This window comes from Bombyx mandarina, chromosome 11 (assembly GCF_030267445.1).
Source record: "Bombyx mandarina strain Sakado chromosome 11, ASM3026744v2".
Classification (NCBI taxonomy): Eukaryota; Metazoa; Arthropoda; class Insecta; order Lepidoptera; family Bombycidae; genus Bombyx; species Bombyx mandarina.
The window spans coordinates 17037056-17064205 of NC_143218.1; the positions used below are offsets into that span (position 1 = coordinate 17037056).

A 27150-nucleotide genomic window follows, 5' to 3' on the forward strand; every position below is an offset into this window, starting at 1 on the left:
ATTCGATAATTTTTTAAGAGTTTCGCACTCAATATAAGAACGTCATCACGTTACTGTAAAACCAAGCTGAATAGCTCTAAAACGCGTGAGTAATTATTGGGTTTTACACAGGAATCAACAGGATTATATGGGTCTGTTAATCCTGGTATCCAAGGACCTCAAGGCGAGAGGGGTCCAATGGGCCTTCCAGGGCCTCAAGGGGAGAGAGGCTACCCTGGGAATAAGGGCGAGAGGGGATTACTTGGCCCTAAAGGAGACAAAGGCGACCGGGTGAGTTTCTTGAATATTATTAAATAGGATTGTTTGGGTTAAGCGTTTATGTAAATGTGTATCAAAGTTGGATTTAAGCTTGTTATTATGTTTAGCTACGGGGTGTTGTTTTAATAGTTGTATTTCTAGATGTTTCCTCCAATTATGCTGAGAAAATGTAACCAAACTAAAAGGTTTATTGATTTTTGTAAAATTTTCTTGATTAAATTTACATTTTTCGTCATTTTTTATTTGTACAAGATATCGATTCTAATAATTTAAAAAAATATTTTTTCTTTGTAATTAATATACCCTCTATTTTTTCTTCTACAATTGCGTCTTTTCTTACTTTCTTTACCGTCTATTAAAGTCTTCGTTAAGAATCGGCAACAACTAAGACGGGACCCAAATTAACACAGTTTTTATGAACACTTATATCCCTTTTATTGCAGGATCCCTAAAAAAAGACATTGCCACACTAAAAACGCCCTATTCACCTTTACGACGGTAACTTGGTAAATCAAAATAAAATCCGTCACTAAATTAGTTCCAACCCGGATAATAAAAGTAGACTAACGCAATTACCCACGGTTTTCCAACTCGTGATGTCGTACCTTTAGTATATAACTGTGTTATAGGGGTACGTGGGTCTTAGAGGTCCACACGGTGCCAAAGGCGAAAAAGGCCCTCCAGGCAGAGACGGGGTCCCAGGCCTGCCGGGAGCACACGGCCGTCCCTCAGAAAAGGGTGAAAAAGGTGAAGAAATCAAACCATCAAATTTTATGTTTCTCTATGACCTATATTTATGTCCGAGTAACTCGTTTGCAAGATTTTAGAGCTTAACAGTAGCGATTTGGGAAGTCTTTATTACACCCTGGTCGAACCCTTAGGATTGCTACGGAGTTTTCGCATAGAGTTTATTTATTATTACTGTTCTGTTTTACGACCGACTAGAGAGTTCTTTTTATAGGTGAACCTACTAGGTCCTATTTTATATGGGATACCTTTAGTGGGCGTTTCTGTTTTTGATCAAAGATCAATATTGGAAATAAAGATAGGGATGTAGGCTGATAGCTATTATCCAACATTGAATTTTCCAAGTGGCTCTCCAGTTGTGCCGGACATGATCGGTTTAAAATCCCAGTATTTTACCCGGTAAATCTATTAATTTTCTAAGTTTTTTTATAGATTCCGCAACATTTTTATTACTGTTAATTAACGGATTTTATTTATGAAGGCTAATTGATTTGGATAGGTGCTAGAGGTCTTCCTGGTCTGCCTGGACCTCCAATGCCGACAATATCTGACAATGCTGTGCTGAGCGACATAACACGAACAGGTAAGACTTAAAAAAAATCATTAATTAATTCAAAACATTTTTTATATTCGCAATGGATTTTATTTTATTTGAAATTCTCATATTTATCTCTCATGATATGCAACTGCATAGTGCAATTAAATAGTCGAATAGTTTATAAACTTATGTTTTTCGATAAAATGCTACAGAAAATTACACTATCCATATTAAATTTAAAGCAATAATTAATAATTAAAATAACTTGTTTATGAAGCAATTAAAACTCGTTCAAACATCCAATGTAATTAAAAATAAGTGTAATGAAATTATCAAATTTCGTAATTTCAACTCAAAACGAATAGATTCACAAAAAGAAATAAAAGTGTTTTTTAGAATAGAATAGATAGAAACACTATTTTCCTATCTATCATTAGAAGCTAAGTTTAATTAATTAATTTTAATCCTGAGCGTTTCGGCTTAAATACTTCAATTAAGTTATCAAATAATCTATATTTTTAAGTTTTCATAAATCTTAGACTTAATTTAAACCATCTTCTGTAGTCTCGCGACTATTATTTTAATTTCTATATTTTCAAGGTTATAGATACAGTACAGTTTTCGTGGTCATTGTCGATCAACTTAACATGGTTTGTGTTTGAACTTATTCATTAACACTTATTTGACATTAATCTCAATTCTCAAAATGCAAATTCACATATGGATTCAATGGATACTCTGATGATCTGTTGACAGGTATTAAGGGCAATTATGTTAATAGCGTGCGAAATTAAATTGAAAAATGTGTTTCCTAAAATGAAATTATCCAAATAAAACCAGAAAATTAAATAAGTCGCTGAAATTATGGGAATGCCAATCAGTATGACCGTCATAATAATATATGTATCTATTTGGACTGCCCCATATTATGAAAGTCTTTACATTTCTCTAGGCCCAAATCCAGCATACATTGTACTACTTTTAAATTTCTTAGACAGATATTTTTAACTGGACCACTTAAAGAGTAGCAGTAGGTGGGTGGCACATTTACGTTGTAGATGTCTATGGGCTCCAGTAACCACTTAACACCAGGTGGGCTGTGAAATCGTCCACCCACCTAGAAGTGTCGTTTAGAAGTCGTTTAGAAGTCGTCGTGGCCTAAAGGATAAGACGTCCGGTGCATTCGTATCGAGCGATGCACCGGTGTTCGAATCTCGCTGGCGGGTACCAATTTTTCTAATGAAATACGTACTCAACAAATGTTCACGATTGACTTCCACGGTGAAGGAATAACATCGTGCAGTAAAAATCAAACCCGCAAAATTATAATTTGCGTAATTACTGGTGGTAGGACCTCTTGTGAGTCCGCACGGGTAGGTACCACCGCCCCGCTTATTTCTGCCGTGAAGCAGTAATGCGTTTCGGTTTGAAGGGTGGGGCAGCCGTTGTGACTATACTGAGACCTTAGAACTATATCTCAAGGTGTGTGGCGCATTTACGTAGTAGATGTCTATGGGCTCCAGTAACCACTTAACACCAGGTGGGCTGTGAGCTCGTCCACACATCTAAGCAATAAAATAAAAAATAAAAAAACCCATCTAAGCAGTAAAAAAAAGCCTCATAGTATGAGTAGAATGGTTTTTGCCTTCTCTTCAGAGGATCTGCAGACTAGATCAGTAGCAAGGCTTAACTTTAGCATGTATCTTTGTGACTTACAAGGTCCCTTTAGTGACGTTGTGAAAAACTTTGGCTAGTGAAAAATTTGGCATGCAACCCGAAAGTTCAATATTGAACCGAATAATATCAATAAATTTTGGGAATCCGATGTGAGCACGAATACATTTACTTTCGCCTCACTGATTATAAGCCCGCAGTACATATTTTAATCATGCGAAATGGACATTTGAATCAATGATTTCCGGATATAGATGTTAAGTGAATTATATAACACTAGTGGTCCCGCAGTAGTCGAAATTCGACTATAATTAATTGGAATTGTAAGTTTGTACATGTGGGCGCAAATGCCACAATTGGCAATAAATAACATAGTAAATATATAGTTTAGTTTATTTACTTATGGGTAACGACTTTAGTAATATTAAGACATTGTTATGATTATTATTCTAAATGATAAAATGTTGTTTTGATAAATATCACAATAATGTAGGGTAGACACCGTAACGCCACAGTATAAAACGGCGGTGCGTGAACAGTGTCGCCTCAGTCTGTCTCAGGCAGTCAAGTCGGTCGGTCGCTCTGTCGGTCTGCCGGTTTTATTGACTTTTATTACAATTATTACAATACACTGGGTTCAACGGAATAAGAGTGATGACGGAACGGCCGCTCAGCCATTCTTGGCGCCGTCATACACTATCATGATTGGATTTTATACTTCTATAATCACAAATTTCGCCAAGACTAAAAATAATAACAAAGACAAACAATATTTAATCTCAATTTGACAACAGATGTCAAGAACAAAAGTTTGACATTAAACAGTATGCATGCGTGTTTGCGTCAAATACATGGTATGTAGTGTGTGTAATGGTTTCTTTATTGGTTTAATGTATCTTTTATGCATTATTTTAAAAAAATATTAGCATTGTGCACTTCTTCTCTATATTCTCTATAAGTGTGGAAAATTTCATACTCCTCCGTCCGCGCAATTTTCGTAAAAAGGGATACAAAGTTTATGTTTCACGTATTAATATATAGATAGATAATCGAGTATTTCAAGTATTGTTAACTGATCGTTATTAATTTATAATATACGTTATCTAATTATATTAATCATGAATCAGTGGCATGATGACATTAGCTGGACTGGAAAATTGTTTGCCTGAATTCGCCATGGCTTAGTCTTTTTTTTATTATTATTAATGCTTAGATGGGTGGACGAGCTCACAGCCCACCTGGTGTTAAGTGGTTACTGGAATCCATAGACATCTACAACGTAAATGCGCCACGCACCTTGAGATATAAGTTCTAAGGTCTCAAGTACAGTTACAACAGCTGCCCCACCCTTCAGACTGAAATGGGTTACTGCTTCACGGCAGAAATAGGCAGGGCGGTGGTACCTACCCGTGCGGACTCAAAAATCTAGTTGGTATTCAATGTACTAGGATGATATTGTTAAAGTTTGTGATATATTAAGTTTTTAATGTCACTGGTATTACAGTGCATATTGTTATGGATAGATATCACCTGTTTAGTCGTGAGGCAGTAACGTGTTCCACTTCGAAGGGTGAGATAAGCATTAAATAATGCAATAGATACTTTTAAGCTATTGCATAGATTTTATCGCGGGCCTTGAGCGCGGCGACCGAATCATGAAATTCCGTAACGAAAAAAACCTTCCACCCCTCACTCCGCCTACCATGTACCTCGCGTTCAATACATTCACACGTTGCGCTTGTGTAGTGTTTGTGAATAAACGCGTGGCGTGACGTCACACTGCATGCGCATAATGAAAAGTCTGCCCATCTCTCTCTCGCGCGGTATAGCTTATGAGTGTGAAGGGGACAGTTAAGGTTTTGCTTTTATTAATGTTTAATATAGCGTGGTCTTGTTTTATTATTGTTTTAATATTAAATTATCATTGTCTAATTATAATTGCATAAGTTGATAAAAAATGCTATGCAATAGCTTTACCGCGGCAGTTACCGTGTGGCACTACACGTTTTTTTTTATTTCTTTATGTCACAAATTAAAATTACGTGCAACTAGACGTAAAACTAATGTAAACATGTTTAAAAAACTCAGTACCTTGTCATGTACATTTACCTTTCAAGTAGACGAGGAAAACCTGTTATAATTTCCGGGTTATTAAACGAACAAACAAATATTTCATTACGACTCGGTGCGTTGGGGTCACGGAAAATAATTACAGTTAGAAACTCTTCTTGGTAACACTCGTTTCCGACTCACTAATTACATTAACGGCACGTTAGCGTTACCCGTTCCGAAACTCTCAGAACTCATCTACATCTGGAGGTTTGTCTGAATCATTACACGATTCGGCTAATATTTTTTCTGTCATTATTCATTGAAACGACTCTTCTAGTGATGCGAAATTTGATTTTGCTGAGTTTAATTTGTTTTGATATTCACTACTTTAGGACAAGAGGTCATACTTAGCAGTCTAAATTTAAAGTGACATGAATGGCTTCGTGTTAAAGTAGGCAGAGTGGTTGGATTAATATTAAACTACAAGTCGAATCCCACTTTTTCTGTTTCATGAAAATACGCTCTCAAATACAGTAATTCTTTATACAAATACACATACGGACAATACAAACAAAAAAAAGTTCAGATATTTATCTCTTCGTATAAATATTTAAAATCCATTGGGATTTTTTTTAATTTGCAATTTGAATTTTGAATTTTTTTTTTGTATAAAATACAGCTTCGATAAAATAGCGTCGAAGAAATTAAAATGTATTAAATTATCATACAAGAATAATTGTTTAAATAAATAAAAACCAGTGATCTCCCTTAAAACAAATTGACCAACTTCTTATGAGAGGTATATTTAAATGTATTAGTGATGTATTCTTTTCTATCATGTTTGGTTTTCTAAATTATATGAGAACCATTCTTCCAAACGGTTGTCACATTACAAAATGATGTCTTTTAATAATTTCATTTGTTAAGCTACCCTAGTAAATATTATTATTAGTATTTTGACATGGTCAACAAAATTAGGTTTCCTGCGTAACTGTTTGTTAACTTTAACTGCACATTATTTTATTCATCATCATTATCCTGCCCTTCTCCCAGTCACCTGGGATCGGCGCAACGTGTTTTCTCCTTCCATATTCTTCTATCATATACCATTTCTTCGCTCACTTCCCTCTTACCCATATCGTCTTTCACACAATCCATCCATTTCTTCTTAGGTCTACCTCTTCCTCTATATCCTTCCACATTCATAGTTAACACTCTCTTACCGACCTCATTTTCATTTCGTCTCATCACATGTCCATGCCATCCCAAACGCGCACTCCTCAGCTTCTATGTCACAATATTTTATTGTTAAAACCTAACTTTATATCATCATGAATCGGTTATTAAATTGATTCAAGTACACGTGTGTTTCATGGCTATTATACGAGGTCTAATCGACCTCCCACGATAAAGTCTGACCGATAAATCAGTACTTTATGAATTTTCTATACCAGCACTTGAATATAAATGAAGTGTTATTTACAGAGGCTTCGCTCTTGAAGGGTCCGAAGGGAGACCGCGGGGAGACTGGTGAAAAGGTAATAAATAAATTTAATACAATCCTAAATAAATATAAATATCTAAATATTTTTAGCTTTAATTCTGGAAGTTTCAGAGTTTTGGAAATTGTTCAAAATAAAATTTGAGAATTGGTTTTAGCCTAAATGAAGTTTTTATTAATAATTGTGAATCGTAAGTTGAGTTTATTAACTCCAATTAATTTAAAGTAAATAAACTCATTAATATCTACGTGCTTGGTGGCAATGTAGCTAATTGAAAGAATATAAATACAATAGTAATAAGGAATTAAACAGAATTAATTATTTTGTTTGTTGTTCAAATATTAAGGTTTATATAATATAAGTAACTAGTTAGGTAAGATTTTAAATGAAATATGTATTTTAGACTCCAGTTCGAGTTTAATATATATGTAGCTTTATCAACATTTCATTGAAATGGATATACAGAAAATCATTAAACTACAGGGTGAGAAAGGAAATAGGGGCCTCGAGGGACCACAAGGATTCCCAGGAGTTGATGGAAAGCCTGGTGAACGGGGTGACATAGGGCCGTCTGGCTTACCAGGAACACAAGGCTCGACTGGTCTTCCAGGGTCTAAAGGTGACCGCGGCGAACCTGGCCCGCCTGGACCAGTAGCTATATCTCGAGACGATGCTATGGTTATGACCAAGGTTAGTACTTCCCGACATCAGAAGGGCGAATCTAGTTTATGCAATAATTGATTTTATTATTAAATCGCATACCAAATAACTATTCAGCTTCAACGATAATATTTACGAAAAAAAAAAAAACGTATTTGATAGCTCTCAAAATTTCGTATCTATTAGTCCAATTACATACGTACTAACGAATTCAATTGATAAAATTTTCCTGTTTTGATAATTAACTTTTGTTCTTACTCCCTCCCATTTCAAAGCGGATATAAATGTCTTCTTCATTATATTCGTAATAGCGAACGTCTCGTTATACGAAATAATAATGTGCGTAACGTGTTATGGGATGGCAAATTCCGCTCTCGACATTATTTATATTCTAATTACCAAAGTACAAATGAAATATTGGGAGAGTACGTGCAAACCCTACATCAGAATAATTTACGAAGGGCGCGTAATTACATTCTTAACAGATTTTCATTATTGGGCTTACGACACATTTTCTCTACAAACAGGGCGATAAAGGTGATGCAGGGCCTCGCGGTAAGAGAGGCCACCCAGGGCCACCTGGACCGAGGGGTCCTCCAGGACTACCAGGACCTCCAGGTACTCCAGGTGTGAATGGGCCCACTGGAGACATTGGACTTCCTGGATGGGCGGTAAGATTTTAATAGACTAAACCAAAAGAACTTCAATGTACCACCACCTTTTTCACATTTCAGTTCAAGCATATTATTATAAAAACTAACGAAACAAATAAAATAACGAATCACTCGCATTTATTATTCATAAAGTTATCAAAACGGCTATGATTTAAATTTGGTCTTGAAAATCCGAAGCAAATACACTATCTAAATACCAATAACATCAAAGCTGAATGTTTACCTTTCTGAACTTAACCTTCTCAAATAAGATCAATGTTAAAGAAAAAGTTTTCACGCAGGGCCCGCCCGGAGCCACGGGTCAGCCCGGTCCCCCAGGCCCGAAAGGTGAAAAAGGGGACTCCGCCGTTAACCCACTTGACTTGGAAAAGGTAATTCTAATACTGTAGGGTTAATTAAGTACCTGAATAAGTATGGCGTACAAACAGAAATATGGGGTCGGTCGCACATTACTGCATTAGCTTTAGATTGCGCGATAGTTGCAGGTTGCGAGTTTTTTCCATTACTTCTATCTTTTGTTGTATTGATATTGTCCTTTGTAGGTATGAACGGTTTTATGTTCTGGCCTTTGTGTTCTCGTGTAATGCAGTTACATTGTCGTTTTAGTGTCTCGTAATTTATTTGTTTATCTTAAAATCTTTATGGCGACGTTAACGTTTATTACTCTGTGTAAGTATTTAATTAAAAGCTTTACATAGTTTTTTTATAATGACATAGAGTTTATTGCTATTTATATTGCTATTTTTTTTAAAATTGAAATAACGATTTTTGTGTAATGTAGCAAATCTTTTGCGCAATGTGCTAAGACAATTATTTTCCTATCAAATATAGATAAAAGGTGACAAAGGTGATAGAGGATTCGATGGTATTCCTGGTGCGCCGGGCAAGGATGGGCCGCGTGGGCCTCCAGGACCTCCTGGGACTCCAGCATCGAACGTCCAATATGTACCAGTACCTGGACCTCCAGGCCCCCCTGGTCCACCCGGAACTTCACTAGGGCTACCAAAAGATTCAGTCGATACACTCACAGATAGTCCTGGAGTTAGAAGGGAGCCCAATACAGGTATGTAGATGGTTTTCCCTGAAAACAATGAAACCTTTGCGTGCTTTATGTTAAGGCATTTTTTATATAATATACTAGCGGCCCGCTCTGGCTCCGCTCGGGTCTTTAACAAAAATTTCATCAATATTTGAAGTTGTTTAATTTTTTTAAATAAAAAAGCACTTATTGTGGCATAACTACAATAGTTAGACATATACTGTCGCCACACTTTTTGTAATTAATAATGTGTTCTACAAAGTCGTAGTAGATTATTTTTTTCTATTATTAATAGTTTTCGCAGGGCACGGGATGTAAAGAATAGTTTAGGTAATTTTTTTACACCTTGGGTTACATTATTGGTGTTTTAGTAAAGAACCCAATTTTTTTTCAAAAAATGTTATGACTTACGTCACTTGGGAATAGTGTAGCTTTCAAACAGTGAAAGAATCTTTCAAATCGGTTCAGTAGTTTCGGAGCCTATTCAATACAAACAAACAAAAAAATTTTTCCTCTTTATAATATTAGTATAGATATTCACTGAAATTTCATTTTAAAAAAATAGACAGATTTTATCTTCATAGGTAAACAGAAACTCTCAAACAAGTGCTAACAAAAGTCCGGAATTTAAACGCAATTTTTAACGCAAAAATAACACTCCTATAAAATTCTCTGTAACAGTTTTCGCGCTTTTTTTTTGTTCGACAAAATACCCTTTTAGTGCCAGCGTTCAAGCATGTATTTTATTTGTTAGGCAAACAGCGGGATCCTCTACAAATTCTACGAAGCCTGAACCATCTGGTGCAGTACCGACAAGAGCCGCACGGTAAGCAATCGACTTCGCAAATATGCTTGCGCGACTCACAATGTTTTTATAGAACGTTCGACCGCCTTTTAGATGTTTTGAAATCACGAAATTTCGGTTCTTCTGGTGTCGATTTATCATAGAGGTTTTATTGTGTATGGCTGTGATTATGATTTTGCCATAATTATTATTGGCATCATCATAGCCCATTACGTCGGTTTTAGTCGATATACACAAAAGTTTAGCGGTGTTTAGTGGTCTAGCTATTCCCAATTGCGTCTTTTTTCGGCATTTTGAATAAGCGCTATTTCAGATACTGATAACTTCTGTTCTGCGGGAAGGAAGTGGGAATCTTATAATAATTATTTTGCTCTTTCCTTTCTTCTTTTTTATTTCTCTTGTAGGACATACACGGTTGAATGATAAGCGGTTACCGTCATCCAATGACGTCAACAATGTCAGGGCATAGTCAAGCCGCTTCATAAAATTTCTATAGATCTGATTAAGTACAAATAAATATTCCTTCAAGTATGTCGTCGTCGTAGTCTAAAGGATAAAACGTCCGGTGCATTCGTATCTAGCGATGCACCGGTGTTCGAATCCCACCGGCGGGTACCAGTTTTTCTACTGAAATACGTACTTAAAAAATGTTCACGATTGACTTCCACGGTAACACCAGGTTGGCTGTGAGCTCGTCCCCCCAACCAAGCAACAAAAAATAAAAAATACAGAAACCGCTGCCAACAATCTATCAAATTGTCTTTATTTGTGCATTTTTCATGGTTTACTCGTGGCCTACGAATTAATTACTAGTTAACTGGGTTAAACTAAGATGAAAATTTTAATAAATTTGTCACAGTAGCAATTCGAGCTTAAGTCATTTAAATACTAAACAAATATATCTTTGTAACAGGTTTTCGAGATTCATTAGATCCACTTGGTGAAGGCTCAGATTTAGATGACGAAGAGGACGGAAGGGCTATTGTTGGAACCATCCTATTTAAAACAACTGATTCGTTGAGACGTGTAAGATTGCATTAAATTTTAATTTAAATATATGTACATAATATACCTAGTCAGGTCATAAATTCCGTCACATGTTTAATGTAAAATAATTGAAACAAGTTTATTCATTATGTAACCATTCATATACCAAAATTAACTTAACAAAACATAGATTCTTATTACACTAAAGTTTATTCAAAATGACCTCCGTGATTTTGAATACAGGCCTTCAATCTGCGCGGCCAGTCGTCTATCGCAGCACGAACGAGGTCCATGTCAATATCGGCGGCTGCCTTAATCAAGGATGTCTTGAGTGACTCCAAATTGGGATGAGGCTTTGAGCACGCCTTTTCCTCCAAGTGTTGCCATATCTTGTAATCTAACGGATTCAAATCTGGACTGGAGGAGGGCCAGTCTTCGTGCCGGATGAAGTCGATTTCACGCGCCGCCAGCCAGTCTTGTGTGCTCTTCGCTCTATGAGCTGGCGCCGAATCTTGTTGGAATACCCAGTGCCTGTTATTGAACATGGTATGAGAAAAAGGTTCCACAAGGTTCGTCAGGACTGTATTTTGATACACAACTGCATTCGTTTTTACACCTTTCTCACAAAAATGTACCTCTGTTAAGCCCCAATAAGAAACTCCCAACCATACCATGAGCGAGGATGGAAAATGACCTCGTTGGACACGCGGAATACGGTTGCTCGCTTCTTCACTACTGTGTGCGTACACCTTATCATTTTGTTTGTTGTAGCTCTCTTCTACGGTAAAAAATTTTTCATCCGAAAAAAGAATTTCCCGATATTTTTTCCCGCGTACCGCTTCAATAAAGCGCGGCATCTCTTCAGTCTCAGGTCCATTAGACGAGCATTCAAACGATGTCCTGTTTTTCTTCGATATGCCCGAAGCCCTAAGTCTTTATTTAACACCCTTTTCACCGTGGTTCTGCTTAACCCCATCTGAAGGGCCAACAGTTTCTGCTTACGTTTGGGATTTCTTTGAATTCGCGCCTTCACAGCTTTTATCACTGCTGGAGTCCTAACAGACCGAGGGCGACCACTTCTTGACCTGTCATCTACACTAGAGTCTTCATTGTATCGTTTGATGGTACGATAAACGAATCTTTTGGTTATATTCAAATTTTTCAGTATGTTAAAAATTTGAATTGGCGCGTAACCGCAACGATGCAACGCAATAACTGCAACACGGTCTTCTTTAAGCGTCCACTCTATATTTTAAAATGAGTAAAATTCCTAAAAGTATACATTTTTATTTTCATGAACAATTCGAAATTCGAATGCAATGAACTTTTTTGTGGCCAGCATTCTAAAAGAAAAGTTTTTACTGTGTGACAATACTTATAACCTGACTAGTTATATATATAATAGGGTGGGCACCTGAGCATTCGGCGACTGCGAAGCAGTCAAAAGCAGCAAGGCCACATGAGGTTTCGACCTCATTACCCAAGTTAATGACGACATTCAAGTTACGACGTTTGTGAGCTAAGGTTACAACTAAAAACCAGATGAGCCATGATTATTATGTAGTAAAATTTAGGCTTAAACAACTGAAACATTAGATGAATTTCGAAATGTATACAAAAAGTCATTGAAATGTTGAAATACCCATTTTGCAAGGTCGCAACCGTTATACCTTAAAATTAAATACATTATAATATTGGATTTGTGTTAAAAAAAAAAACTCAACGCCCAATATTAATCAATCATGATGCTATACACGCAAAATTATGATACGAATTCACTTATTTAATACTCAATCGATCAATATTAAATTTATCAAACACATTGTCGGGGCACAAAAATGTACTTAAAGCACTTTCGTACAAAAAAATAGTATATTACCTTGGGCAATTATTTGATTTCGTAAATTCCAACGATTGTAGTTGTAGATACTTAGTACTATTATTATAAATTAGATATATTAACTATTTATCGTGTAATTCGGCAACAATTACTGACATATCAAAACTAATTTCATGTACTAAATTTTCTTTTTTGTTTCCTTCTGGACATTTCGAAAAGTACATTGATTATTTTCAATTTTGTTTTCATTGATACCACTAAAGCTTGTCGTAATAGTTACTAAACAAAAATTTGAAACAGTTACATACAAACAAAGGAGAAAATTTTACGTAACTCTTTTGTTTTGTGCCTATTTATTTATGTATTTATTGAAATAATTATATTATTACGCACAGCTAGGAGTAAATAGTCCTCGAGGAACTTTGGCCTACGTGTTACAAGAACAAGCTTTGCTGATTCGTGTCAACAACGGCTGGCAATACGTAGCGGTGAGTTTTATTTTATTGATACTTATCTATTAACTATTAGCTATTATATAGGTATATATAAAAATGAATTGCTGTTCGTTAGTCTCGCTAAAACACGAGAACGGCTGGACCGATTTGGCTAATTTTGGACTTGAATTATTTGTGGAAGTCCAGAGAAGGTTTAAAAGGTAGATAAATATGAAAATGCTCGGAATTAAATAAAAATTACAATTTTGTTTTCCCTTTGATGTGTCCTCCTTCGGACGGATTCCTTTTGTTTGTTTTAAGTTTATTTTACACTACGAAGTCTTCCGGGTCAGCTAGTGCTTGATATAGTTGATACTTTTTTTTTATTGCTTAGATGGGTAGACGATCTCACAGCCCACCTGGTGCTAAGTGGTTACTGGAGCCCATAGACATCCACAACGTAAATGCGCCACCTACCTTGAGATATAAGCTCTAAGGTCTCAAGTATAGTTACAACGGCTGCCCCACCCTTCGAACCGAAACGCATTACTGCTTCACGGCGGAAATAGGCGGAGCGGTGGTTCCTACCCGTGCGGACTCCCAAGAGGTCCTACCACCAGTGATTACGCAAATTATAATTTTGCGGGTTTGATTTTTATTACATGATGTTATTCCTTCACCGTGGAAGTCAATAGTGAACATTTGTTGAGTACGTATTGCCACTTTTCTGCCTATTTATTTCGCAAAATAACCTTCTAATTCTGTGTGAAGGGTGGCTTAATCCTTATTCCAATGCAAACGGCACATGAGCATAATGACTGTCTCGAATGAAATAGATCCCGCTATGAGACATTACATAGTAATATTAATGGTAATCGGTGAAAATATGAATTGTGAAAATATTGAAGTGTTTTAATTAATGATTACAAGTCTTTTAAAAACTTAATTTCCTGCTGCCACTTAATAACGTGTGGGTCAACCAATCTGCATCAGTGAAACCACTCATCCAAACAAACACAAAAAAGGCCAACTAAATGTATTAATTAACACGGATAATAAACCAGTCAATATTTTAAAGTGGAGAACGAGGTACAAATATGAACAATCCCAAGTTAATTACAGGTTTGCGGTCATACATAATTGATACCTGAATTCAACCAGTACCATTAAAGTTGTACAACATTTTCAACCGTACAGGATTATTGCTTTCGAGTTAATTAAAAACGGTTTAGGCGAGTAATGTACGCGTTCCGTGTTTACGTAATCACCGGTTTTACGGTATAACAAAGGTTTTTGGTATTTATTAGGTCAGAATTTGTATAAAGTTTTGTTGTATTGACATTTGAAGTCGTCGTGGCCTAAAGGATATGACGTCCGGGGCATTCGTTGTTGCGATGCACCGGTGTTCGAATCCCGCAGGCGGGTACCAATTTTTCTAATAAAATACGTACTTAACAAATGTTCACGATTGACTTCCACGGTGAAGGAATAACATCGTGTAATAAAAGTCAAACCCGCAAAATTATAATTTGCGTAATCACTGGTGGTAGGACCTCTTGTGAGTCCGCACGGGTAGGTACCACCGCCCTGCCTATTTCTGCCGTGAAGCAGTAATGCGTTTCGGTTTGAAGGGTGGGGTAGCCGTAGAAACTATACTGAGACCTTAGAACTTATATCTCAAGATGGGTGGCTCATTTACGTTGTAATGTCTATGGGCTCCAGTAACCACTTAACACCCGGTGGGCTGTGAGCTCGTCCACCCATCTAAGCAATAAAAAAAAAAACATACGATTTGCGATTTGATCACGATTGTTCTTTAGAATAAATAGAATAGACGTAAGTAGGTTTTTGAAGAAGAATGCGCTTATTTGGAATTTAACTCGTTTTGTTTTGTTGTTTACTCTTTTTGATACTAGAAGGTGAATGTCGTCTGTGAGCACGAGATTGTAGACTTCTTTCTTGCCCAGAAAAAGCGCGGCAGTTCAGCGAATTAACGGCCTGCCCAGGGATTCCTTTACAGCAGAAATTGAATCTTAGTGACTATGCCCCTGGCTTTACCTGGAATCGGGACGGGCGCGTATTTGTCTACCTATAAAAAAATCCATCACATAATTAGCTTCACACTTAAATATTTCCCGTTTTATTTAATTGTCCGATATATTTTGTTTATACTCAAATATGTTCTTCAGCATGTTGCAGGACGTACGTGATTTTTTAGAAAGATCTGTGCTGGATCAGGGATCAATCTTTATCTAAACTGTTGGTATCAACCATGTCGGTACAATGTAGTGTTGTATTATAATAATCAGTGGATTAAAAATGTTTATACCATATTTTTAAAAGGTTAACAAGACTTAAAAGAAACGATAAAAGAAACTAGGTATGGATGGGAAGCAGAGCACGATTTCACACAATAGTGAGCACAAGTTCGTAAAAATCACATATTTAAAACCAGATGAACACGCCCTCTTTCTTAAACTTTTTCTTTTTTGTTGTCAGCAATGTAGGTATAAGCAGTGTTTTTTTAATAATCTAGGGTGTCAGGGAGTAGGCCATTTAAAAAGTATTTTTTAACACATTTTAAATCTAATTTCGATAAGTTATTTCTTTGAAAAATTTATTGATCGCAAAAATATTCAATAAACATCTCGACCTCAAGCATGTTGTTCGCGGTGTCATAGAATGTAACGTTTTTCTCATAGCGAATTCAGTACATGTTTGAGGGTTCAAATTAAATTCAAACAAACGCTCCCCTGAAAACATAACAAAAGCTTCCTACCCGACGACTTCCTGAACATAAATGCTGCAACTTTATAGCATTTAAATATTCATGAAAAAAAAAAAAGGAAGAAAACACCCTGCGAAATCCTGTTGGGAGTTAGTCTCGTCATCCTGCCGTTGTTTTTAAATGAAACTTATTCCTTCGCCCATCGGGAGAAAGCTGAATAAGTTAAAACACTTTTTATTATGGAAAGAAATTAAGTTTAGTTCAGAGGTATTGAAGTTGCTTTTGTACATTTGATTTGTTATTCATAGGCTGGAAAACGAGATACTGTTGGTTCATAATAGGAGTGCGTGCTTAATAGGAGCAAAAATAATTGTGTTTTTCTTTATCTATACTAATATTATAAAGAGGAAAGATTTGTTTGTTTGTATTGAATAGGCTCCGAAACTACTAAACCGATTTGAAAAATTCTTTCACTGTTTGAAAGCTACACTATTGCCGAGTGACATAGGCTTTAATTTTTTTTGAAAAAAAATTAGGGATCCTTACTAAAATTGCAATAATGAAACCCAAGGTGTAAAAAATTACCTAAAATATTCTTTACATCGCGTGCTCTGCGAAAACTATTGATGATAGAATAAAATAATGTACTACGACTTTGTAGAACACGTTATTATTTACAAAAAGTGTCCCGACAGCATATGTCTAACTATTATAGTTATGCCGCAATAAGTGTTATTGTATTTAAAAAAATAAAACAACGTCTCATATCGTTGAAATTTTTATTTACCCGAGAGGAGCCGGAGCGGGCCGCTTGTAATATAATAAAGTTATAGAAGGCTGCTATTGTATGCGCATCACACCTACTGCATACATTTCGAAAATTTTCTTTAAATCTAACTTTTGGGTCTTGCTCTAAACTAAGTTGGTCTTCGGAAAAAAAAACAATTATTATATACTTTCATTGAATATCTTTTTTTTTTAGACTTAAAATCTACCCGCATTTACAGTATTGCTCGATATATGGGGCTATTAGTTTTCTCAATCGGGTTATAGCCATATTATATTATTAAATCATGGCTTAGTATGAAAATGTATTTCCAAGCGATCGCTGAAGACCGCTGAGACAAAACTGCGGGTATGAATAGTGGCATCCGCGCTGTCGTATTTGATTATATCTTATATCTTTAAACGAGCAATTCTTGTATATACTTAGTCTGGCCATAAATACTGTTACAATGAAAAATAAACAAAATATTACATTTGAATTTGGAATCTGTCATTTTTATATGATTGCTCATTGAGTTTTCTCATTATGGCGCCAATACATATTACAATATTTTGCGATATTAAAATGGAGTGGGGTGATAAAGAGAACCGAATCGCTGTGATGGCATTACACAAAGTAGGTATGGAGCCAAATGCAATTTTTAAAACTCTCCATACGCTTGGTATTAGTAAAATGTTTGTGTACCGGGCTATTAATAGGTGCAATGAGACCTCCTCTGTTTGTAACAGGAAAAGATCTGGCCGTCCACGTAGTGTTCGTACGAAAAAGGTGGTCAAAGCAGTAAAGGAAAGAATTCGAAGAAATCCTGTCCGAAAGCAAAAGATTTTTTCTCGGGAGATGAAGATAGCACCTAGAACCATGTCGCGTATTTTAAAAGATGACTTAGGACTTGCAGCCTATAAGAGAGAGATTGGTCATTTCTTAATTGATAATTTAAAAGAGAATAAGGTGGTAAAATCGAAACAACTACTGAAGCGGTATGCAAAGGGAGGTCATAGAAAATTTTTGTTTACGGATGAGATTTTTTTTACAATTGAGCAACATTTTAACAAACAAAATGACCGTATTTATGCTCAAAGCTCTAAGGAAGCTTCCCAATTAGTCGACAGAGTGCAACGTGAGCACTATCCGACTTCAGTGATGCTTTGGGGGGGTATTAGCTATGAAGGAGTGACTATTTTTCTTAATTGAGTGCAACTATCCGCTTTAAAGACACAACAAGATTGCGTTATCAGAAAAAACCGAGCACGGCTCGATCATCAGCTAGTATTACATAAACGAGAACACTGTCCAATTGAATATGGTCTGAGCTGGCATCAGAGTCTGTAGACACTACATAGGGAATTCGTTACCCAGAACCCATGGTTAGTAACGCCGATAATCACTTTGAGATATGAGTTTGAACCCTCAGTTGTGATATTCAACTGCTTTCCCACCTTTCGTAGGACCTCTTGTGAGTCAGCGCGGGTAGGCACTATCACCATGCCTATTTCTGCCGTGAAGCAGTAATGCGTTTCGGTTTGAAGGGTGGGGCAGCCGTTGTAACTATACTTGAGACCTTAGAACTTATATCTCAAGGTGGGTGGCGCATTTACGTCGTAGATGTCTATGGGCTCCAGTAACCACTTAACAGCAGTTGGGCTCTGAGCTTGTCCACCCATCTAAGCAATAAAAATAAAACCTAGCCCTGTGAGTTCAAAGTATACCAGTGAATGACGATAGACGATAGCGGTATACTGAAATTATACTTGAATGAAAACCACTAACTACCCTTCTGTGAATCTCTTAGTCATTCTCTGTCACACTACGAATTGCCTTCTATAGTCTACTCTTAAATAAAGTAAGTCAAAGCTACGTTAAACTATTTCGGCAATCGAGTCAACACCAAATTATTTACGAAGAACTATTGTTTGCAAGTGATTTCAAAAATAAACTAAATGTTATATGATTTTGATTTACGGCAGATGGGGTCATTACTCGCTTTGCACGCTCCGCCCGCGAACGGCCCTACCAGGTCGCCATTGCAGAACATTCTGGAAACGTCCAGTTTGGTTCACCACAAGAATCCAGCTGTCGATGGACCAGTCGTGAGTATAGTTTGCATCGACAAACATATTTTTACGTTTATAGCATTTATTTAAGATTCATGCAAAACTCAATTATTGTCAAAGATTTTGATTGCTTGTAAACTTTTAAGTTTTGCTCTCTCATGATTTACATAACAAAAATACATTATTTTCTATTGTCAAAAAATTCTTATCATACTAATAATCCCGTTACAGCAAACAAAGAAGCGTTATTAAAATATCACGTCTCAACATTACAAAAGGAAAAAGCTTTGACATAATGATTTCCATCCTTGAGTTCACTCAAACTTGGATTCACAGGATAAACTTACGCTGTCACTTGACATCTTGGAAATTAGGTGGTCGTTTGCTTTGATTATTATCCTGATACGCAAAAAGCTTACACGAAAACAAGATATTACCAATTTCCCAGAAAATTTCTGTTCCTATCTTCTCGTTAAAAAAAATGTATAATGAAAAAATAACGGTGTCAGCAAATGATACTTTTATTTACGTAAAAACAAAATGCTAATGTTTGGTAGCCACAAAATCAATATTGGTAAACAAGTAAGTAAGACTAGTCGCATACAAAAAACATAGTCAAAAGCTTTTTTAGTATGAAAAAGTATTGAGGTACCGTATCAGAAAAAAAAAACCCAGACAGATCGCTTTTTGATTAAACCGTCGGGCAATTATCGAAACCTGTACATGCCAAGCAAAACAGACGGATGCGAGATTATTCGCAACTGATGAGTTAATAATGATAGTGTCGATAGCAAAATGACAGTATAGTCTTCGAATCCACAACAAATAAACAGTTTATTGTCGATATTATTCTTACAGTTTGTTCGATATGACAATTGCACATATGTGTCCGGTTTTAATGAACGGGCCCACTGACTTTCTCGCCTGATCTTCTCAGCGGGTCGCGATTCCGATAGTAGATTAATTCGAGCAGCTACCCTTGAGTGATTAGCTCTCCTTCCCGGCGCTCAGGTAGCTGATAGCAAACCCTACCCCTACTGAGCCCATGCTCGCTCATCTGTCCTGGTAAAATTGTAAAGACACCTGGGCCACCAGTAATCCTTTAATCCTAAAACAAAAAAGATGTGTGGTGTCGTGGGACACCGGATAGGAACGAAGTTCGTTATTATGAAAATATTAATTTTAAGTTCTATTCGAGGTATAAAGAAAATAATTATTCTGGTATACATTTTTTATTATAATTTTTTATAAAAAAAAAACAAAAAAAATCTTTTTCAAAGTTTTCAACTTTATTTTATTCACAATGATTTATAAAAATATACAAAGAAACAGCTATTTATATGAATAATAATAATAGGTATATAGCCATCATACTAAGACTATACATAAATAATAAAAATCTTACGTTACGGGTGTTTGTTCCCGAACTTTGTTCCAAAAAAAACTTAACAGTAATATTAGAAATTCTTACGTATTATTGAGAAGAAATTTTCTTACAGTTACGTCTGGCTGCATTAAACGAGCCTCGCACGGGCGACATGCACGGCGTTAGCAGCACAAATTATGAATGCAAAAGACAAGCTCAGAGAGCTAACATGGACGGAACATTCCGAGCGTTTATATCGTCGAGGTGAGTTTTCATAGTAATATTCACATAGTGATATACATAGTTATCGATACTCCGCATATTTTGGCCAGTTACTAACTATCTCTAATAAAAATACCTTTGGACTAAATGTGACTAAAACCCCATCGCGCAAAACATTGCCCATCGTAAATGACGTTGAATAGAACACACTCTACGGCGCAGCGGAGTCAACGCAGCATCAATCGCGTTTGAGTGGCAACCGCTTGACTGGAGAAGATCTGCTCAACAACAACAATATACATACTATGTCTATAGTATTCTTGTCTACAAATAAAAACTCAAACAGTTATTGTACAATACGTTCATTGATATAACTGGTGAGCGCAGTGGCGGAGACGAGCTCGGTGGTTTTGGTTAATTCATGTTCAGATTTCTCCAGCAAGCCTTATTGCCTCTAGTGTAGGGTTTAAAATTGAACAAACTGGTTGAGCTTCCAAAACTCTGCGCGTAGTTCATCGTGAACACAAACATTAGCAACTTGACAAGCTCAATACGGTCGCACCAATCGTGCTCGAACGAACCAGCTTCAAACGAATTCGATTGGAACATGCACATAATTTGTACCGAATAACAGAAATTTTTAAACAACTTGTAGGTTAAAGATATAAATTAATCAGTTTATATGGTAAATAAAATTCAAAACACTCCCGTATATTAATTTAAGATAATCAGTTCTGGACTATAACTATGTGACCAAACTTTTAATTGCCGTGATAGCAGACAGAAGATCTCATGACGAGTCGCTTATGCAGGTAGGCAGTGGTTTGGTTCTACCCCTGGCATTGCTGAAGTCAGGCGACGGTAACCACACACCATCAGGTGGGCCGCGTGCTCGTCTGACTGCAAGCGCAATAAAAAAAATGCACAACCATATTGTTGATACCGCAGAAGCATTAAATGGCGAAGTTTAACAACTAATGCTTTTATAAATCCATTGTTTTTCTACCAGGGTTCAAGCAATAGATTCCATCGTCAGCTGGGTAGACAGAGAGATTCCAGTCGTAAACACAAGAGGAGACGTTCTGTTTAATTCTTGGGGTGAAATGTTCGATGGTTCAGGAGCATTGTTCGCTCATGCCCCCAGGATATACAGCTTCAGTGGTCAGAATGTTCTAATGGACCCTGGTTGGTAAGTAAGGCCTTTTCAGGATGGCGATAGGTATTAATCAGTAAATCAAACAACATGACTATGGATTAGGTTTTCAGTACCTACTGCTAGCTGTAACATCCTTCGAATAGGAACGCATTACTGCTTCTCATCAAAAAGAAGCAGGGCGGTGGCACCTAAATGTGGGCTCGCAGAATGCGAATGTGAAGTTATCTGTCGGTTGATTGTTCTTTTTTATTGCTTAGATGGGTGGACGACCTCACAGCCCACCTGGTGGCTACTGCAGCTCATAGACATCTACAACGTAAATGCGCCACCCACCTTGAGATATTAGTTTCTAAGATCTCAGTATAGTTACAGCGGTTGCCCCACCCTTCAAAACGTATTGCTGCTTCACGGCAGAAATAGGCAGGGTGGTGGTACCTACCCGTAAAGGCCCTAACACCAGTAAATGCTTTGTCCAGGTTTGTTGATAGTGATTTGAATACGAAAGTGAAGTTTACGTTTTTATATGTGGTGTGTGAGCATCAGCTCGGCCGTGGACTGTCTTCTTGGCTAATTCATTAAGAATTCGTGTCTACGTATTCATGCGTAAGTAAATAAGCATATTGGTAGGACATACTGGTGGTAGGACCTCTTGTGAGTCCGCGCAGGTAGGTATCACCACCTTGCCTATTTCTGCCGTGAAGCAGTAATGCGTTTCGGTTTGAAGGGTGGGGCAGTCGTTGTAACTATACTGAGATCTTAGAACTTATATCTCAAGGTGGGTGGCGCATTTACGTCGTACATGTCTATGGGCTCCAGTAACCACTTAACACCAGGTGGGCTGTAAGCACGTCCACACATCTAAAGCGAAAAAAAAAAATTGTTGAAATAGCCATCTTTAATTATTTTTGTCAACAAAAACTCATAAAACAACTGGTTCAAAGGGAGACGGACTTACACAAAACTACTGGGGGGGAGGTAACCCCAACATTACAAATACCGAGATAATTTATCTATTTAAATGCTCTACAAAGTCTTAGTATTTACGAACAAACTCCGTGACGAGTTTTCTAATTATGAATGAAACGTGCCCTCATTAAAATGTCACCTGAATTGGGCCAGGTATTTAATTAGTTTACATTTTTCTTTGATGATATATATAATGGATTCGGAGGAAGCCTACCCTAAAAATGTTAAAGGCCAAACACATTAAAATTTAAGATAGTAAATATTGGGAGCTGAAACACGGAAAATTGAATCAAAAACGGATAATCCCTAGACTGCCGGTGCTAATGGGTCGAAATCGTTGTTGAAATATTAAACGAAGTTATAAATTTAAGATCGATAAAATGGATTTATTTCTTGGTTTATAATTTTGCTAGCTTGTGCTAGGGCGTACAAGCCTACACGGGTAGGTACCGTCATCCTACATATTTCTACACAGTAGCTATTCTATGTTACATTATAGGACTGTACAAACGTGCGTTTGTGGCCTATGTCGCAAAGTGGCGGCCAAAACCATTAAATACAAGGCTAGCCGACAATTACACTACCAAAACTTAAAGCAGATTTGCTTCTAAAAATATTTCTAAGGTCAAATATTAATTTAGGCCTACAAAAGCCGTCTGGCACGGCGCTAGTTCCACCGGCGAGCCAGCCATGGATGCGTACTGTGACGCATGGCATAGCAGCAGCCCAGATAAATTTGGTCTCGCATCTTCACTGCACACGAATAAACTGCTGGATCAAGAGACGTGAGTGTTTTAGTAACAAAGAAAACTTACAACAATGAATATGTTCTTCTATATACGTTATACAAACCGGGAGAAGTGGCGATTGTTCGTGAGTCGCATAACATCTGCCCACGGCAATGATACTGAATGACGACCACGACCGCTTTGACAAAAAATAAACCCGTTGCAACTTAGTTAAGAATTTAATACTCCTAATTGAACACAAACAAGTACGCAAGCTACCAAACCTGTATATAGTACGGGCCTTATCGCTCATAGCCCATACCTTAAAACTTCGAAAGTGGCGGGGCGTCATGTATGCCCTTAATACTAGATACCACCTATATATCTGATGCTATCTTGGCTTCACAGGATGAATCAACGTTAAAAAATACCACCTTCGATAAAGATTTCGAAGTCGTAACCATCATTTTATGGTTCGCCATTCAAGTTGCAGTGTCTTTGGCTCACAGTAACCCTTTAATACCATATGGACAACGATCTACTCGTATACACCAAATAAAAGATGATAAGTCCTGTCGGAAAATATTTTTTGTAAGCTAAAGATTTTTTCCAGATATTCGTGCAGCAGTAGGTTGATAGTATTATGCGTGGAAGCAACTCCGGCTGATACGGTTCGAAGAAAAAAACGATCCAGGTGAGTTTCCCATGACTTTTGTTGGCAGACATGACCTATTTGTGATGTAAAGTTATGGTCACTCATGGCATTAGCAGCTGCATCTGACTACTAGTGATGAAATATTCATAAATTGGTTGAAATGAACTGTCACTTAGTGGATATTTCCACTAAGTGACAGCTCGCTATTGCGAGGAGGGGAATTTAATTGAGAGTCGAATGGTACGTGGCAAAAATAATGCCTCAAACTGCTCCGTTGGCGAAGTAGTTTCATGCTGTCCGCGGACTTTATTCCGGTGGTGGCTGCAGTGGTAAAACATGACTGGGTCACAGGAAGCATTTCCTTAGAGTACTCTTTACCTCTGTAGTAGTACCTCTGCTTTGAGTAAAGCTCAATTATTACTAAAATCAAGACCACATTATCGTCTTAGGCCCACTTTTGAAGCGAAGAGTTCACTCCAGTTGCAAGGGCTTAATAATTCATTTGTTCGAAACCCCGATTATTGAGGTATTTAGCGTCACTGAAGTATGGTATGCGTAAGAGACACCGAAAGCCTTTATATGTTTTACCGTTTATTATATTCTGTAACCTGCTCCTGTCTTGCTGTAGATAGGTTAAGTGAGCTTAAGATTCATCTAATTTTAGCTGGTTATCTCACAGACGCCACTGTAATGCCTTTAAGCAAGAACATTGAGACATAAAATGGAAGTTTTAGTGGTTTTTTAATATCGGCCTAGCCTCAAAACTGCCTGTTTAGGCTGCAAAGCAATCTTAAATTCCATTCTATCATCTATGATGGCGATTCTCAAACTGTGGCACGCGTGTCGCTCGAAGTTCCTGAAAATTATATTGGGAATGGCGGAAATACTAAGAAGTTAAAACAGTTAAAGGAATATTAAATGTAGGTACCACCAACCTACCTATTTCTGCCGTGAAGCAGTCATTACTGCGTTTCGGTTTGAAGGCTGGGGCAGCCGTTGTAACTATACTGAGACCTTAGAACTTATATCTCAAGGTGGGTGGCGGCATTTACGTTGTAATTATCTATGGGCTCCAGTAACCACTTAATACCAGGTGGGCTGAGAGGTCGTCCACCCATCTAAACAATAAAAAAAACATCTTTAATGCTTACATCTCATGCTTATTGAAGGAAAGCTTCTTATTGAAGAAACATTTTGTGATGTGTATGTGCGAAACTAGTCATTTAACGACATAAGGGCTTTGTGCCGTCATCATTTGATTGCTATAGATCAATCAAATTAGAAAAAAACCATGCCGTATTGACCCATATTGATGGGCGAGCTACTAATTTGATCTATGATAAAACTAAACATTAATCTTTATTCCAGCAGGTATCGAACAAACGAAAAGCTCAAGTTCTTGAAAGATACAGAAAAATCGAATGAAACTAGTCAAAGCTTATAGGTAAAGAATATAATCTGTGTATGACTGAAAACGGTTGTTCTACTTCTCACGTTGTCTATGTAAATAAATTTATTCAAAATTTATGTTTTTTTTTTATTATTATTTAAATTCGAATATGATTCTATCAGAACCAGTTTTCATGATCATTTTATATAATAAATTTAGCCGACTTTTTTTTTAAAGTCTGGATCCGACTTATCGTTTTTGTATCTCTTAATTTAATGATACAGTGAAAACAACGAGAAATAGTTCTTGCGTTTGTGTGGGTTGACAGTGTGAAAAAGGTCGGATCGAGTACTGCAATGCGACATATTACGTCGCAGCGATAATGTTCTTTGCTCTATACAGACACACACCTACACACACAAACACACACAAACAAGAATATAAAAATGTAAAATAGTACGTCTAGGTCTGACTTTTTAAATGAGTTTGAAACTACGAATTCGATAGGAGAACATTCAAATTTAATTTCCAAAACTTATTGAAAAATTATTAAAAATCGAAGACTGTATAAAAATTGGAATAGGAAAAATCAATTTTGAGAGTCAATATAATAAAAGGAATGAATCGACAATATTTATTAATAAAGAATCTTCTAATATGTACGCCACTACTAAAATACATTAAAAATCTATAGATGAAACTTAATAAATTAGATCATAATTAATATATTAAAAATTGAATGTTTAATTACAGCCATTTCTGTAATTAAGGAGAGCGTGGAAATATTTAGATAGATTTAATAGAAACAAATATCAATGTTAAATTTTGTAAATAATTAGACAAAAGCTTAACTATATTTTGTTCTAAAATTACCTATTGTCTATTTTTGCGCTTAATACTAAAGAATATTATATTTTTGTTCACAATTTAAATACCCAGCTGTGTAGCTCTCTAAGATGAACTGAACTAAAATTCCGTTAATGTTATATATAGCAATTATTTACAAGTGAAGGCACGTGGGTCTGGAAAATCTCCATTATCAAAAGAAATTTCAAAAAACGAGCTAGAGACGAAATAGGCTCCTTGAATTGTCGTATAAATGTGTCCTTCAGATATATCATTTGATTCTTATGTCACGCTCAACATATTCAGACTTTATTACGGGATCTCCACAAATGTAGCAAATTTTTAGTATTAAATTAATATCGTTGTATAATTCATAGTTGAGTTGATATTGAATTAAAAATTGTTCCAACGTTTTATTCTTATTTGGACTGTCGTGTAAATAGATTAAACAGTAAAAAAATGCTAAGAGATAAATTAACGCATCAATTCTAAGTGTCAACTCAAGTATATGATATAATTGAATTAGTTAAGTTACTTGTAATTTTTTATTGTTACAAACGAAATATAGTTTAATAATTATTAATTATTGTACTTAAAAGGTGCAAATTGTTTTCGTGAATAAATAAGGTGTTTTTTATTTGTAATTTGTGTTTTATTTTCGATTTTGATTTCGATAGCAGTTCAGTTTTTGGTGACATTAAATCTAAATCATGGTTACAGCTACAAAATACCACTCACTGCCTTTGTATAATACTTAATTTGAGCACGTCAAACTTCAATGGTTGCCTTTTTTAAAACGGCTTTTCAAATGAGCTAAAAGCCGTTCTGATTTGGGCGATAATCTATAGACAAAACAGCGTGAGTGCCGCTATTCATCTTAAGATAGCCTTTCAGATTAGAATACACGGCTACTTCACGACACAAATAGGCAAAGCGTTCAAGACTTACTTACCATCAGGTGACCCGTCTTGCTCGTTTGCCTCTTAGTTGTTATAAAAAAAAAAAAAAAGACTGAGCCGTAGGGCCACTACACGCATTTAGAAAA

General features: G+C 36.4%; 1 protein-coding gene across 12 annotated transcripts in view; it reads left to right on the forward strand.

Annotated features, from left to right (window-relative positions):
• LOC114243293 (uncharacterized) overlaps positions 1–26749 on the forward strand; it is a 91708-nt gene extending 64959 nt beyond the window's left edge. For 11 of the 12 annotated variants that reach the window (XM_089731113.1, XM_089731107.1, XM_089731111.1 and 8 more), the window contains exons 7-23: positions 112–270; positions 888–1005; positions 1505–1588; positions 6755–6807; positions 7255–7461; positions 7959–8102; positions 8387–8476; positions 8937–9168; positions 9899–9970; positions 10863–10975; positions 13172–13264; positions 18690–18812; positions 20276–20406; positions 21374–21553; positions 23128–23271; positions 23828–23908; positions 25238–26749. In XM_089731113.1, the coding sequence (XP_089587239.1) occupies positions 112–270; positions 888–1005; positions 1505–1588; positions 6755–6807; positions 7255–7461; positions 7959–8102; positions 8387–8476; positions 8937–9168; positions 9899–9970; positions 10863–10975; positions 13172–13264; positions 18690–18812; positions 20276–20406; positions 21374–21553; positions 23128–23271; positions 23828–23908; positions 25238–25313 (2100 nt within the window). In that variant the 3' untranslated portion in view covers positions 25314–26749. The remainder of the gene's footprint in view (positions 1–111; positions 271–887; positions 1006–1504; positions 1589–6754; positions 6808–7254; positions 7462–7958; positions 8103–8386; positions 8477–8936; positions 9169–9898; positions 9971–10862; positions 10976–13171; positions 13265–18689; positions 18813–20275; positions 20407–21373; positions 21554–23127; positions 23272–23827; positions 23909–25237) is intronic. The other variant, XM_089731105.1, reaches the window with a different exon arrangement.
• The last annotated feature ends 401 nt before the right edge of the window (positions 26750–27150 follow it).